The sequence below is a fragment of the Engystomops pustulosus genome, chromosome 5 (genome assembly GCF_040894005.1).
Source record: "Engystomops pustulosus chromosome 5, aEngPut4.maternal, whole genome shotgun sequence".
Lineage (NCBI taxonomy): Eukaryota > Metazoa > Chordata > Amphibia > Anura > Leptodactylidae > Engystomops > Engystomops pustulosus.
In genome coordinates this window covers 180,719,418-180,734,820 of record NC_092415.1, presented here as the reverse complement: position 1 = coordinate 180,734,820, position 15,403 = coordinate 180,719,418, and the positions used below count along the sequence as shown (strand labels likewise).

The 15,403-nt window shown below is 39.2% G+C and overlaps 1 protein-coding gene across 1 annotated transcript in view; it reads left to right on the top strand.

The window, feature by feature from the left end:
* PTPRN2 (protein tyrosine phosphatase receptor type N2) overlaps positions 1-15,403 on the top strand; it is a 644,507-nt gene that overhangs the window by 575,463 nt on the left and 53,641 nt on the right. The window contains exon 14 of the mRNA XM_072153967.1: positions 413-607. Coding sequence (XP_072010068.1) covers positions 413-607 — 195 coding nt within the window. The remainder of the gene's footprint in view (positions 1-412; positions 608-15,403) is intronic.

Genomic DNA, 15,403 nt, shown 5'->3' with positions numbered 1-15,403 from the left:
ATACAATATAATTTGATTCCTGCAATCAAGAGCCTTTGTTCTACCTCCAGTCTTATATCTATTTTTTGAGTTCATGGATTCTTCTACCTCGCTTATCAACAATAAACTTGGCAGGACAAAATTATAGGTAATTAAGCCAGAGCCGGGAAGTGATATTTGTCAGAGATGCTGCTTTCACATTCCCTTTTCTTCTCCTAGTGTGTTTATAAGCAGTAGGAGTCGGATAAGCGTAGAGGAGTACATGACGTGCACAATGCTGTTCTTGCATGTCGGCAGCAGAAGACTGGCAGGCTTTCTCTTAAATCCAGACTAAAATTGTACAGATTCTTGGCATGAGCTGACAAAAAAGTTCCCTTGGGGTCAACATTAATTCCATATTATTCATATTGTGCTCCTCTCTCCATCCTTGTAGGAGCTGTGCCGTCAGCGGATGGCTGTCAAGTCTTCAGATCGTCCAGAACCTGTGCACAGTTCTCGCATCAATAGCATCTCATCACAGTTCAGTGATGGACCAATGGCCAGCCCCACCGCACGGAGCAGCACCTCGTCCTGGAGTGAGGAACCTGTGCAGTCAAATATGGACATCTCCACCGGTCACATGATACTGGTAAGGATTGTTCTTATTCTTTCTTATGCCAATTCTAAAATTGTTTGTAGCATAAAAAGTAAAACGTATAAGAGATGATAAAAATCAATGACACTTATATGAATTATAAAAATGGAGATGAATGAGATAAAGCTCTGATTATAAGGGGAGACATGTTTCTGGTCTTCTGCTTATAGGACCATTTTGTAACTAAGGAATTTGGCGTGTTGTTTGTATAGAAATGTGTGTTTCTTAATATAGCTGATTACAGGTAATGTCATATAAATTTCGATATGCAAGACTAAATTTTCATTGGATATAAAGTAGCTCTAGGATAAAAAGGATCCACTACTATTATTCAGCACAATAAAAAAACAGCTAAAATACAACACAATAATGTAATAATATAAGATAATGTAAAAACTTAAAGGAGCTTTCCAGGTTCACACCTGGATGGGGAAAAAAGGATGCATACTTACACCACTCCAACTCTGCTTTACTGCATCACAGTGGTATTTCCGGTTTGTGGACCTATGTCCTGGGGGTCACAGAATCCGCTGTAACCAATGAGCAGGTTTCTCAGACAGAATAGCACTTGTTGCCTGAAGTGGGTCCTATAAACCCCTGTCAGACTCTGGCCTGAAAACCGGAAGCATGGAAACCACTTCCCAGAGAAGGTTAAAGGACAGCTATTACCAGATTACTGGTGGTATAGTGTCCTAATTAGGTTGCTCGTTTCATCTAGGGGATTGGGGGATTTTTTAACAGGTAAAATAGCTGGGGAAGTTGAGAGGCGCTCGGGTGCCGTTTTCCTGAACGCCTCCAACACTGGTACAAAGTTAATATTTCAGTATTCAAGATACAAGAAAACCTGTTAAAAACAGTCCCTCAATCCCCTAGATCAGTGATGGCGAACCTTTTAGAGACCGAGTGCCCATACTACGACCAAAATCCACTTATTAACTGTGAAGTGCCAATGCGGCATTTTAAGCAGTAACTTATTTCAGGTTCTTCCACATCTTTCAATTGTATCAGCATCTTAAGGTCACCAATACAGTTGAAAGAAAGAGGGTCTCTCTGTAGAGGAAGAATGGTGGGTCCAGCAGGAGGACCTCCAAAGATAATGCGGTTCTGACAACACCACCTCAGTTTTCCTGCAGTTCCAAACAGCCAATGTCACTTTAAAATAATGCTGAGTGCAGCATCTCATAAGTTGCCTGGGACTGCAGGAAGATTTGGTGGATTTTGTCTTGTTTGGTGATCTCTGTCCTGGGGCGATGGCCTGAGCGCCCACAGAAAGGGCTCTGAGTGCCACCTCTGGCACCCGTGCCATAGGTTCGCCTCCACTGCCCTAGATGGAACAAGTAACCTAATTAGGACACTATATCAGCAGTAATCTGGTGATAGATGTCCTTTAAGTATGTATTCTTTCTTGATTTTTTTCCTAATTCTGTATACAATTGTATAAACTTTATTCATTTTGAAACAAATCCCCACTCTATATACAGTGGTGGTCAGTGGTCTTCCTGGTTCTGGTTTGCCTGAAATGCCGGGGGTCGTAGGACCAGTTTCAGCCTTAGTAACCCCATTGAACCATGGGAGATCATTGAAACTGGTAGATGGAGCAGGGTAGGCCAACTTCATCTTTTTGGGTCATCCCTGTTCTAAAACCCCAGGATTCTTGGAAAACCCCTTCACTATAACCATTTTACCAAGTAAACCATTAAAAGTAAACCCTAGTAGCATGTGATCATTGTGTCAGAGCTCGCACCCATGACAGGTTCTTGGGGTGCAGTGATGGGCATAATACAACCTTGCTTACGAGTGATTATTGACGGTGACTGACAGTCCTTTTAGACATCAGTACCTTATAGCAAATCTTGAAGACTAAGTGCTATAAGCGTGTCCTATAAATAGTTAAACGATATCTATTAAACAGATGATGACCCGCACTCGCCACTAAGTGTAAAATGGATCCAATGTTTGCTAAATAAATACCGTTTCATTGTGGTATCCCATTAAAGGCAATGTTTAAACATAGATAGAATCCTATGAATATTTAATGGTCTTTTCCCATTAGGCAGCTGCAGACTGTTTTTACATTACCTTTGGGCTTGTTCCACATGAGTGATTTTGTTGCATGACCGGATCGCTGGTGTTTTTATTGTCTGGTAATTGTTTTTTTCACATGGACAGTTGTCGTAGCAGGGATAACAGCTCCCAAGTTCACGAGATGACTGCAATACTGTATCCATAAATGTCAGACATCTCCACAGTAACTCGTCCAAGACGTGTTTCCTTTATCTAAGCTTCATTTCTTAGTATGCATAGAATTTTTTTTTTATTATGTTAAATTTATGTTTATCATGTGGATAATAAAAAATTGTCTGACTGGCTTACAGTAGGCAAAATGTCTTCCCAAATTAGCATCACAATAATGAAATATGTAACCTGAGGAATTAGGAGTGAGGAGTTGTTTTTTTCCCAAAAATGATGTATTATGTCAGAATGCTGAAAGAGTGTGGGAGAGACAAGATAATTGTTAGCGAAAACTCAAAGAGGGGATTTATCACACACTGGTAAATTATGCACCAGCGTATGATGTAAACCTCATTCTCCACCCCCGCCGTATATATCCATAGGCTCTGGCGTCCTGATATATCCACCTGACAATTCTACGCCAAGCTATGCTCTATACGAAGGTTAGAGCTATTGCTCATTGCCCAGCTCCAGTGCCGGGGTTGAACCCCTTTACGCCCACATGGCATAGAAGTGGCGTAAGGAGGGGGGGGACATAGTCACAATTCATTAAGGTGTGCCAGGAATTGCAACTATTTTAAGGCTTGTACACCTGAAAAGTTGCATACAGGCCTTGATAAATCCTCCCATTCCGTTTATTATATAAATTGGAAGACATCTGCAAGGTTCTATTCTTAGGTGGACATTCATTCTTGTATAGATATATGATAAGGTAGCACAGTATATGTAGAGAAGCATTTTGATATAGTGACTGCTCATTCAATCAAATACCCGGCATTGCATTTCAAAAACAATTTTCTCAGGGTTTGGTCTTCTCAAAGAAGTTGACTAGCATGCCTTATACTCTGTATTGAGATGGAAATTCCACCTCAAGAAAATTGGAGGAAAACGTTTTGGAATGTTTCATTAATTTGGGAAGATAGGCTTTGGGGTTTAGAAAAGTCTTTAATCATATTTGAGTACTGTTAACAAATCGGAAGGGGATGGAGGATGGATCTTTTGGAGAGGAATCAACACATATCTAAAAGGCCCTGTCTAATGAAGACAACCCCTGTCCATATGCATTGTAATGTAATTTGTCTGTTGGGTCCCCTATTCAGTAGAAAAGGTAGTGTCTCTGTACTCTTTGGACTTTTCAAACCCCAAATGATGGTATACATAGAGGGTTCTTTTAAGAATTCATGAAAACCCCATTTAGTCTGAGGACGGGGCGCCAAATAAAATTGTACTAAATCTGCTCTGGTTACTGCATCAATCCGTTGATTTTGGTTTTGGGCCTTGCGTCCTGATGGAAGTTCTTGGAAACGGGGGGAGTTCACAGTACCTACTTTGGCCAATCAGTGGCCTCTTGAGGACAACAAATGAAGTGATGCTAGAGGAATGCAGGAACAACACTCGCCCCTGCCCGGTGGGGATTTCCAGAAATCATGGAAAATCCCTTCACATGTGTTACTACCATGTGTTACATAGACATGTGTTACTACCTTGTGTTACATAGACATGTGTTACTACCTTGTGTTACATAGACATGTGTTACTACCTTGTGTTACATAGACATGTGTTACTACCTTGTGTTACATAGACATGTGTTACTCAGTCCATTCAGGTTGGGGACACTGTACCCCTTTTTAAAGTTTCAATGGGATTCCAGAAAAACCCCTTTAATTTTATCAAGTTATTCTACCAGTATTCTCACGGCAACCAGTCACATCTCTATTTCCTTTTCCTGTATGTTGTAGAAAATTGAAAGTTGTAATCTCATTTCTTCTTATGGCATCTGCTCCAGCTTTCTACTGCACCAGTTCTAATACTCCAAAGCTACATTTAGGCCAAAGCTTATTTGTTTTCCGCTGGTGCAAATAACATCCATCATCCAGTTCATCTTCCCTTCTGTTTTTTTTAACAATGAAGTCAATGGAACAACAGATGCTGCTGATAAAATGACAGATTTTTAGGGTGACATCATATTTTTCCATCCATCATCCTATTGTTTTATCAACTGCAATCAAAAATCCCATGATGTTGCAAAGATCTTGCAAAAACATCAATCTTTCCATCTACTGAAGTAAATAATGGGACGCTGGATGGAAAAAAACAGATTTTAAGTCATTTGTTGTACATTCTATTTGGAAAAATAATTGTGTATGTAATACATTAAAATAATAATGCTAAGTAATTATATTAAAAAATGTGTGATAACAGCTGCCGAAATCTCCTGCTTTTTATCTATCCCATGTCTCTCCTAGAAAATGCCATACATCGAAGGAGACGTATAACCTTGTTGCATTGTCAAACTACATCATGGTCCTGAATCGCTATAGAATTTGGCACCATCAAAACATATTTTATTTTTAGTTCTAATTTTCTATAACATATTTGAGCCGGAAATGTATCTGAAAGGGATTTTCAGCTTTAGAAGTTTCATAGAGAGCAGCAATCAAAAATATTCCTTTATCCGGAAGACCTGCCATATTCATACATCACATTGACAGACTGTATGGACACTTTATGATGCATAGTTCCCCTTGTGGTGGCTCCCCATGGAGATTGAGCTCTTACTTCCCATTTTTTTCAAATAGATAACAGTCACAGTCCCAGAAGTAGGACATCGCCTAATTTTTGGGGAACTATTCTAAAGCTTTACATATTAAGTCTTTTGTCTGTATTATCATAAATGCAAAAAAATAATGATAACAGATTAACCAATCTTTTGTTTCATGGGAAACAACATCATCCAACACAACCAGTTGCAACATTATCTAATGGCCAGTCAAAAATGACAAGGCACCCCCTGTTCCCAAGGTGTGCTCTGAGCACTACAGGGAGGCCTTACAGGCCATTTTTAAAGAAAATTTTCATAAGGAGAATAAATCCCTTCCTGACCTACATCCATGGCCTCTCATCCAGCCAAACCAGCTCCCTAAATTGTTGTGACAAGATATAATACCACTAGAACAATGATTTCTACAGTTTGGTGTCTAATCCTATTCACTGGTTTTGTTATAATCCCATATCATGTCACTAGGCTTCTTGAAGGTCAGACATTGCATCAGAGGGAGCTTTAATCTTCCTTTTCTTACTCTTGAAAACTTGTTTGCATATTCCACAACCAGATTCTTAAAAATATTGCTGTTGGTTGGGTTCAGCTCCACAAACTTGGACAATGAGTCGGCTGGATTTACTGGCCCAAACAGGGGGTTGGCTAAACTCAAATATTGCAGTTCAGATTAAATTAATTTGTCAGACCAAACGTTCCCCATTTTTATCTAACTCACTTTTGTTTCAAAAACTACAGCATTGCTTTAAAAACTTTGGGCCAATGTATTAAGACTGACACTTAACATGCCAGAATTAAGAGGTTCCAACCTTTCCGGGCCTGCCTTGTTCCAACTTTTTTTTAAAGTGGTTTGAGTGGGGCAGAAAGGGCCAAATAGTCCCAAGTTGCAAGTTTTCCATGATTTATACGCCAAAACAAATGGAGTACAGAGCATGTTACTTTGGGCCCAATGTTTGTGAAAGTACTGCCGCATTAATTATCTGAGAGATAAAAGAATGTTCAAATTAATTACCTAATTAAGTATTGCAAATGTTACCGTTTTCTGCAAATATATCACATATCACAAGTGTTTTTTGTACTGTCTATGACTTGTGAGATTTATTCCTTTGTTTTGTAACCTCTTACAAATTGCCTTTGAGATAGTTATTTTAATCTGTTGCTTGTAATTTACTGCATATCTGCTCGGAGAGATGCGGTCACAGCACAAGCGACAGAACTGTGGCGTATAAATAAACATTCTGTTTATCTTCGAGTTTACGCTGGAATGGGTTTGTTTTTCGACTGTTTCTACAGTGACCTTTACAAGAAATATATTTCTCTCTGCTGTAAACAGCTGGCACATAAAGAGTCGGAGCTTGGAAACATTTTTCATTTTGTTAGCACATTTTAAATCTGAAGCCATTAACGCTATTGTTCTGACTTCACATCAGAGTTTTTCATATCCAAAGAGACTCGGGCCACCGTCTACTTCTGTCAAGCTTCCAAATGGGAGAGTAGGATGTAGTGGTTTTTTAGACTAAAAATTGTTGATAGAAAAGGCCCTCAATACCAGATAGATGGGGGGGGGGGGGGTCACCACCCTTCACCCCAAGCTTTTCTCGACAACTGATATATAGCCATTGGAACAGGAAGCAGCAAGCTCCGTTCTCCATGTGGTGGCCAGACTAGGTTACTTTAAAGCAGTTTTCACTTTTTTGAATCGGATCAAGGCTGCAATGACTCTGTTCAGCCACTGCACATAGAGCAGAGCTGTTTTCTTCCTGCTCAATTTTTTTTTTATCATTTGCTGAGAACATATCAGCACTACAGTGCTGAATGTTGGACCTCAATTAGTCTGAAATTAAGAAACAAGCCTTCAGATAGATCGTCAATCTTTTTTGTTTTTGCGGGTTGAAGACTCTTTAAGAAATATGTACCGTATTTTTCAGACTCTAAGGCGCACAAAAAATCCTTTGATTTTCTCAGCAATCAAAGGTGCGCCTTATAGTCCAGTGCGCCTTATATATGAACCGTACTGACAGCCAATAGCTGCCTTGAACTGTGCACAGGTCTGCCACCTGCTGGTCATTCATCCTTATAATCAGGTGCGCCTTATAGTCCAGTGCGCCTTATATATGAACCTAGACATTTTAGCAGCCATTTATTGATTGTGCGCCTTATACTCCAGTGCGCCTTATAGTCCGAAAAATACTGTACTAGTTTTCCAGTTCTATATGGAAGAACTATATCACCATCCATCCACTAATACTCATTCTTGTAAGAGATTTTGTACATTTTAGAGAAGCAGATCACTGACCATTTTAATGTCCTTCTCCCACTTCTGTAATTTGGTCCCTTTCCCAAGTAAACTCAGAAACTCTGCTCGATATACACTCACCGGCCACTTTATTAGGTACACCTGTCAAACTGCTCGTTAACACTTAATTTCTAATCAGCCAATCACATGGCGGCAACTCAGTGCATTTAGGCATGTAGACATGGTCAAGACAATCTCCTGCAGTTCAAACCGAGCATCAGTATGGGGAAGAAAGGTGATTTGAGTGCCTTTGAACGTGGCATGATTGTTGGTGCCAGTAGGGCTGGTCTGAGTATTTCAGAAACTGCTGATCTACTGGGATTTTCACACACAACCATCCCTAGGGTTTACAGAGAATGGTCCGAAAAAGAAAAAACATCCAGTGTGCGGCAGTTCTGTGGGCGGAAATGCCTTGTTGATGCCAGAGGTCAGAGGAGAATGGGCAGACTGGTTCGAGCTGATAGAAAGGCAACAGTGACTCAAATCGCCACCCGTTACAACCAAGGAAGGCAGAAGAGCATCTCTGAACGCACAGTACGTCGAACTTTGAGGCAGATGGGCTACAGCAGCAGAAGACCACACCGGGTGCCACTCCTTTCAGCTAAATACAGGAACTGGAGGCTACAATTTGCACAGGCTCATTGAAATTGGACAGTAGAAGATTGGAAAAACGTTGCCTGGTCTGATGAGTCTCGATTTCTGCTGCGACATTCGGATGGTAGGGTCAGAATTTGGCGTCAACAACATGAAAGCATGGATCCATCCTGCCTTGTATCAACGGCTCAGGCTGGTGGTGGCGTAGGGAATATTTTCTTGGCACTCTTTGGGCCCCTTGGTACCAATTGAGCATTGTTGCAATGCCACAGCCTACCTGAGTATTGTTGCTGACCATGTCCATCCCTTTATGACCACAATGTACCCAACATCTGATGGCTACTTTCAGCAGGATAATGCGCCATGTCATAAAGCTGGAATCATCTCAGACTGGTTTCTTGAACATGACAATGAGTTCACTGTACTCAAATGGCCTCCACAGTCACCAGATCTCAGTCCAATAGAGCATCTTTGGGATGTGGTGGAACGGGAGATTCGCATCATGGATGTGCAGCCGACAAATCTGCGGCAACTGTGTGATGCCATCATGTCAATATGGACCAAAATCTCTGAGGAATGCTTCCAGCACCTGGTTGAATCTATGCCACGAAGAATTGAGACAGTTCTGAAGACAATAGGGGGTTACTAGCATGGTGTACCTAATAAAGTGGTCGGTGAGTGTATGTCTTGGTATAATCTCTTCTATTCCTTTCACCCTCATATGTTCCATACTACAATTAAAACAGAGAAATGTATCAATAAATCTTCTCAGAAGAACAGCCACATCTCCTATCAGCCTATGCCTGCCTGTAAAACAACTGGCTGCAGCAGGAGCTTTGTCCATGGTACTTCTCCAATATTGCAGCCAGGACTTGCCAAGCCTTAGCTAGGAAAATCTGTCCAATCATCTCTTCTATCCGCATATTAAAAGTTTTCATGTTGTCATATGTTGCTGTAGAGATTGTCGGCAACAATTTGTAGATAACCCGAAACGCGAAGTGGAGTAGACTCTTGGGTAATACCCTTTAAGCCTTGCTCCAATTGCTTTCTCCAGCACTGTAGGACATTGGACTTTGAGACCATCTGTATTTTTGAGAGTTTTCTATATTTTTATGTGTAGGGATGATGATGGCACTTAGTTCAGGCAGCCTTTGTAGATTGACTTTAAAACTAATCCATACAGGAACCTTCTTATTTGACAGCAAATTACAACTTCATTTTAGTCCTTCTTTTTACTAAACAAGGAAATCCACCTGTGTATATATTTGTATTGCTCTTGCTGTCATTTTACCAGCTGTAGGGAAGGACAGAATAATCATTCTCTGGCAATTACAGAGTATGAAAAGCCTGAAAAACGTGTAACAAAACTGTGTTATTATGGCATGTTTTCTGTTGTCGAGAACAAAAAATCAGCTGTTTATGTTATTTGTTTTTTAAAAAAAAAAGACTTAACTGTTTTTAATAGAGGCTTCCCAAATACAGAACTGTCAGTACTCGACAGGACACATTTAATAATCCTAAAATTAGATGATGTAATCTTAAATCAGACAATCTAAAAATGTTCCATATTTATCACTGTCATCGATTCATGTTGATAAATTTGGTGTATTTTAAGGATGTCTAGCCTAAGAATGTCATGTTCTTTTTGCGCCTCTAGGGGGTCACTTATCATATCTCTGTTTGTTTTGGCTTATTTTTGCCTGTCTGTTTTCCGTCTGCTTCTTTGGTAATTTAGCAATCTGACTTGTGTGTTAAATGGTTTTGTTACAAATGTCTCAAAAATGTCACACAAATGTCTCAAGTCACTTCTTTCTATTTTCTAAGTTTTCCTTAAATATGGGTTCATCTGGAGTTTTTTGCGCCAAAAATTTTTGCTAATTTTAGACAATTTGAAATTATAATTGTCATTTGCGATATTTAGCACATTTGGAATAGAAGATAAATTTGTCTAATGACGAAAAACAAATGTTCCCAAAAAGGTACAAAAATTGCAATGCGCCAAAAAATGTTCAAAAAAAAGACATGAAGAAAAAACATTGTAGTCTCAGATCTTTCTCAAATGCAGAGTATTTTTGAAATTTTAGGGTATTTATTAGGCACAATTTATTTTACGCAATCCATACCATTGTTTTCCCAAGCCTGGTCCGAACTGAAGAATTTTTACACAAATATTTGCGCCCTTTAGCTGAAAATCAATGTTAAATCAGGTGCACACATCTGTGAGCAGGAGAAAAACGAAGTCAAATTAGGTGCAAACCAGATTTACTGCTACACGCGGACTCCAGCCGACAGATTGGAAAGGTCACAAAAAATTTGTAGATAAATTTGTGAATTTTTAACGAAAAAGTTTCTTGTTCACTGTAGACAATAACATCTTGTGTGCCCCATTCATCCAGCTGTCTAAGCAAATATGAAAAACCTGGAGCTCAAAAAGTGGGAATTGAGTGGGAATGAGGCCAGATCTTTTCTATATATTTGTATAAATTACATAAATATGTATCTGTACAGACGGTCCCCTATTTAAGAACACCCGAGTTACAGGCGACCCCTTAGTTGCAGAGTTGTCTGCAATTAAGTTTTATTGTTAATCCTGGTTCTTATGACAACCCAACATTTTTAAAATCCAATTGTCACAGAGACCAAAATAAATCTGTCTGGGGTTACAATGATAAAATATACAGTTCAGACTTACATACAAATTCAACGTAAGAACAAATCTACAGAACCTATCTTGTATGTAACCCGTGGACTGCCTGTATTGCTATGCCATTACTGATAGATTTTATTCATATTCTATGCCATTGCTGTTATGTTTTATATAAACATCTGCAGTATATGTATTTATGTTTTAGAAATAGATAAATTATTGGCCATGTATTTTTTTCATAATTTTTTCATAGGGTACCAGTTATTCCATGGTGCTGGACCTTCATATGCATAGCATAAAACAAGTAAAGAGGCCACAGCATTAGATTTTTGAGGGAGCACATGAGGGCTCACAATCTATATCTATCATTTTCTATTTTTGATATATGTACAAAACAAGACTTCCAATCTCTTCAGTATCCATTATGTGACCAGAAGCAGATCAGTGATTTTGTATTAGGTTTGTTGGCCCTGTTTACCTTTATCAGTAACTTTTCGGTTTTTATGGACTTCCAAAATGTATATTACAAGATATTTAAATACTACTGTTTTCTGCATATACAAAATAGAAAACAGCATATCTGGGCTCAGTTGGGGTTCAATTGTAGAATTTGGGCCTCAGTCCAACTATAGGCAGATAGAAAGCTTCAACTATCAATCTTTTAGCAGTTTCAGTGTTTGCCAAGAAAGCGCCAGCTCTCCGAGAACCCTCCAATCTGCTATGACAGCTCCTAGTGGGGTCTTCAGACTTAGCCAAGTACAAAGCAATAAAACTGAAATAGTATTTTCTCATCTGTTTTTTGGATGGGCAACGGCATGAAATGTTTATCTCGCTTTTCCACAGATTAGGTTCTTCGTGTGTTGTAGTTTTTTACATAGTAATACTTTAGTCCAAAATATTTGATAATTTATTATTTTGGTTTGTGAATTTTTTTTTTTGTGTTTATGGAAATAGTGTCAGTTTTAGCAAAGCACAATTTCTGAATTAATTTTATGTCTTGGCTATTGAACTGTGAGATAAAGAAAATTGTTGTTGCAAAATTGCCAGGGCTAACCCACGAAAATTTACACTCTAGGAATAACGGATGGGATTTTGATAATCCAAATACAGCACAAAATGGTTACAATGCAAAGGTTGAAATGTCCAATGTGGTCATAGCCTAATAGCTCTATAACACATAGGTCCACATTTATCAGGGCTTGTACACCTTAAAACTGGCATACAAGCCCTAAAATAGGCGCAATTCCTATGCATGGCGAAGAATTGTGGAGGTACGCCACGTTGTCGTAGAATGGTTTGAAGGAGGGCATGCCCAGTGGATAATTGTGTCAGCATTGGGGTCATCCTGCGATTCTATGCCAGAACTGTCCTGCTGGCGTAACAATGCCGCCCCACAGATTTATTGGGTGGCCAGAGCCTCCAGATATATCCAGTGGCTGTGAGAAGAAAGGGGGCGGAGACAATATTATACGCTGGGATACTAAGTGCCTGGCATGATAACTGATCCTCATGATGTTTTTTCCATGGTTCTATAATTGTGAAGAAATTTGTCCGTGAAATAGGTCTTAAAATTGTATGTGATTTTTGTGTACAGGCGGTTCTCTACTTAAGAACACCCGACTTACATACGACCCCTAGTTACAAACGGACCCCTCTGTCCAATGTGACCTCTGGTGAGGCTCTCTGAAAGCTTTCCTTTACTTCAGTTTACCGTCCAAGTGTTGTGGCACTTGTTGGAAAATTTCACTACTTTCCTACAATGATCAGCCCAAATAATGTGTGATAATAACCTTTGGCCCCCTACACATCACTATCCGCAGCATTTATTCGACAAATAATTAAAATATTCAGTGGTTTTGTAGTGCATTTTTCCTCTGTCAATGGAAGGAGAGAAATCCCCTTTGTAAATCTCAGCTGAACGGTGAAAAAAATCCACCATGAATCCACCATATAGTACATTCACTGTTGATTTTGGGATGGATTCCAAATTCTTATTGGGTTTGGAAACTGTGCACCTGTGTGCTTCCACCCTTGATGGCCAGAAATTAATAAAGTTTTTTTATTGAACCAGTATGTTCTAACATGATCCTCAGTTACAAACCATCAAAAAATAATGATGACATTTTTGGAAATGACCGTTTTCTAAGATAATGGGGCAGATTTATCAAGCAGTCTGAAAGTCAGAATATTTCCAGTTGCCCATGGCAACCAATCACAGCTCAGCTTTCATTTCACCAGTGCTCATGAATATTTTAAAGGGGAGCTGTGATTGGTTGCCATGGGCAATTGGAAATATTCTGACTTTCAGACTGCTTGATAAATCTGCCCCAATATTTTCATTATATTTCCTTTTTAATATACTGTGAAAGATCCGTGGCAACCAGTCACGTCTAGACACAATGGTTAATTATAATGTGATTATTATCTGAAAATACTGATTAGAAATTTACATTCCAGTTTTTCAAGACAGTAATTTAGATTGCGATTGGGGACAGGGACTGACAGGAGCGATGATTATCTGTGTCGTAGGTGGGCGGTATATAAGAGACCAGGAAATAAATCCTAAATATAATGTAAGGTAATTATAACAGCGACCAATAGCGTAAGTGTTTTCCTAGTGGAGATCTTAATAGGAATATAATTACTGTAAGTAAAGAAAACGAAGAATCTCCACTCCTACTTGAAAAATATAATGGCAGAAAGTGGGAAAACTATAAAAAATACAATGGATAAATATTACTGCATATACTAAAATAAGACCACCATTCAATGTAAAATAATATTGTCATACACATAAATATGATTGAATTTCAGTTTTCTGATGAAGTCTTGTCCTTGGTGCAGTAGTGAATAAATCATCACTCTTCAGTCTCAGCTTTATTTTAGTCCTACATTTGGTCAAGGACCGTTTGCCTATGATTTAATGCAGCTGTACTTATTGTCCCTTAAAAGGCAATTTACCGACCCAAACTTCTATGTAGGATTATGTCCACACATGTCACCCGTAATTTTGGTTTTATTGTCATTCTGCTCCTTACATGCCAAAACTTCACTTTAGAAATCTGCTGAAGTGAAGTGCTTGGGCAGAGCGACTCAGGGCTCCGGCTTCACATCTCGCTGGTCCTTGGAGTGAAGTGGTCCTTGTAGCCAAAGGGCTAAGGATGGAGGAAGACGCTGGACAGTTAAAGTGTAGCTTGGGGCTTTGTTATTGCTGTGGAGTCGGAGATCTGAGATGCTCAGCCCCACGAAGAAACATATTTGGAGATTTCTAAAATGACATTTTGGCACAGAAGGAGCAGTTACAAAAAACAAACATAGGCATGGTGGCCCTACGTCTCACAGCATAGCCCTACATCACACAGTAGCTAGCGCGGGTAGGTGAATTGTGGTGACAGACTCTCTGTAATGCACAACAGCTTGCCAGACAGAATGCCTCTGCGCCGAAGGCAACAGTAAAGAGGGGGTACTGCTCATTTTCAAGAACATAGGGGGTCCCATATGTCAACCTCCCATAGAGCATAAGTATCGCTATAAGATGTGAGAGCATCTCTAAGTCATGTATATGACTCATATAGTTTTAGTGACAAATATCTACCTTCTCCGGCTTCCAGCTGACATTGTGAAAGAATCTACTGCACCATTTGCTCAATGACACAAAATAACAGAGGGGGCGGAAAAGTGGGTTTGTTCTCAGCGATAATCAGTTGTCAGCTTTCGCTATCGGAGCTGTTACTAAGCCAGATTTCATGGATATTCCTGTGTGTTACCAAAAATCCGTTAATCTGGTACCGTCTTTTGACTGAGCCATCTGTGTTGTAATATGGAGTTAATCAAATGCGGATGAATGTAAATCTCCATATAAGAAACACTGGGGTTTAACCCTTTCATATCCTGGCATGACTTATATTATGGCCCACATTATAATTAAAACTTCTAAAAACATAAATGTCAAGAAGAAAAAGCTCAAAAGAGATGGCAAGGATAGGACTGAAATAATGACAGTGGTGACCTTGTCCACACTATACCGTTTTATCAGCTTTTTTAATTTGCTCGAAATTTGTATTTTTAATGAAATTTAATTAAAAATATTAAAATTCATCAAGTGATTCAGCTCCTTTTGCTTTGGTGTAATTTATGTGCATATCAAGTCAAAATCATGCCTGATTTAAGCTATGTTTTGCACTGTGATTTTATATTTTTTAGAAGTTGGTTGAATTGCTTTTTGTTGGCTAAATTATGTGCCAAAACTTGTGCCAAAAAGTGTTGAAAAACTAGAAGTGCAGGAAGAGTGTCAGGATTCAAGAGCTACTCCCAAATTAAGGGACAGAAAAAAAAGTGTGAATGTCGGAAAAATCTGTAAGAACAGTCGCAAAAGAAAAAAAACCCTGAGATAATTCGACAAAAGACAGGCGCAAAATCACTCCATTGTATTGAATACCTGTTTATTTTTTCAACATACCTTAG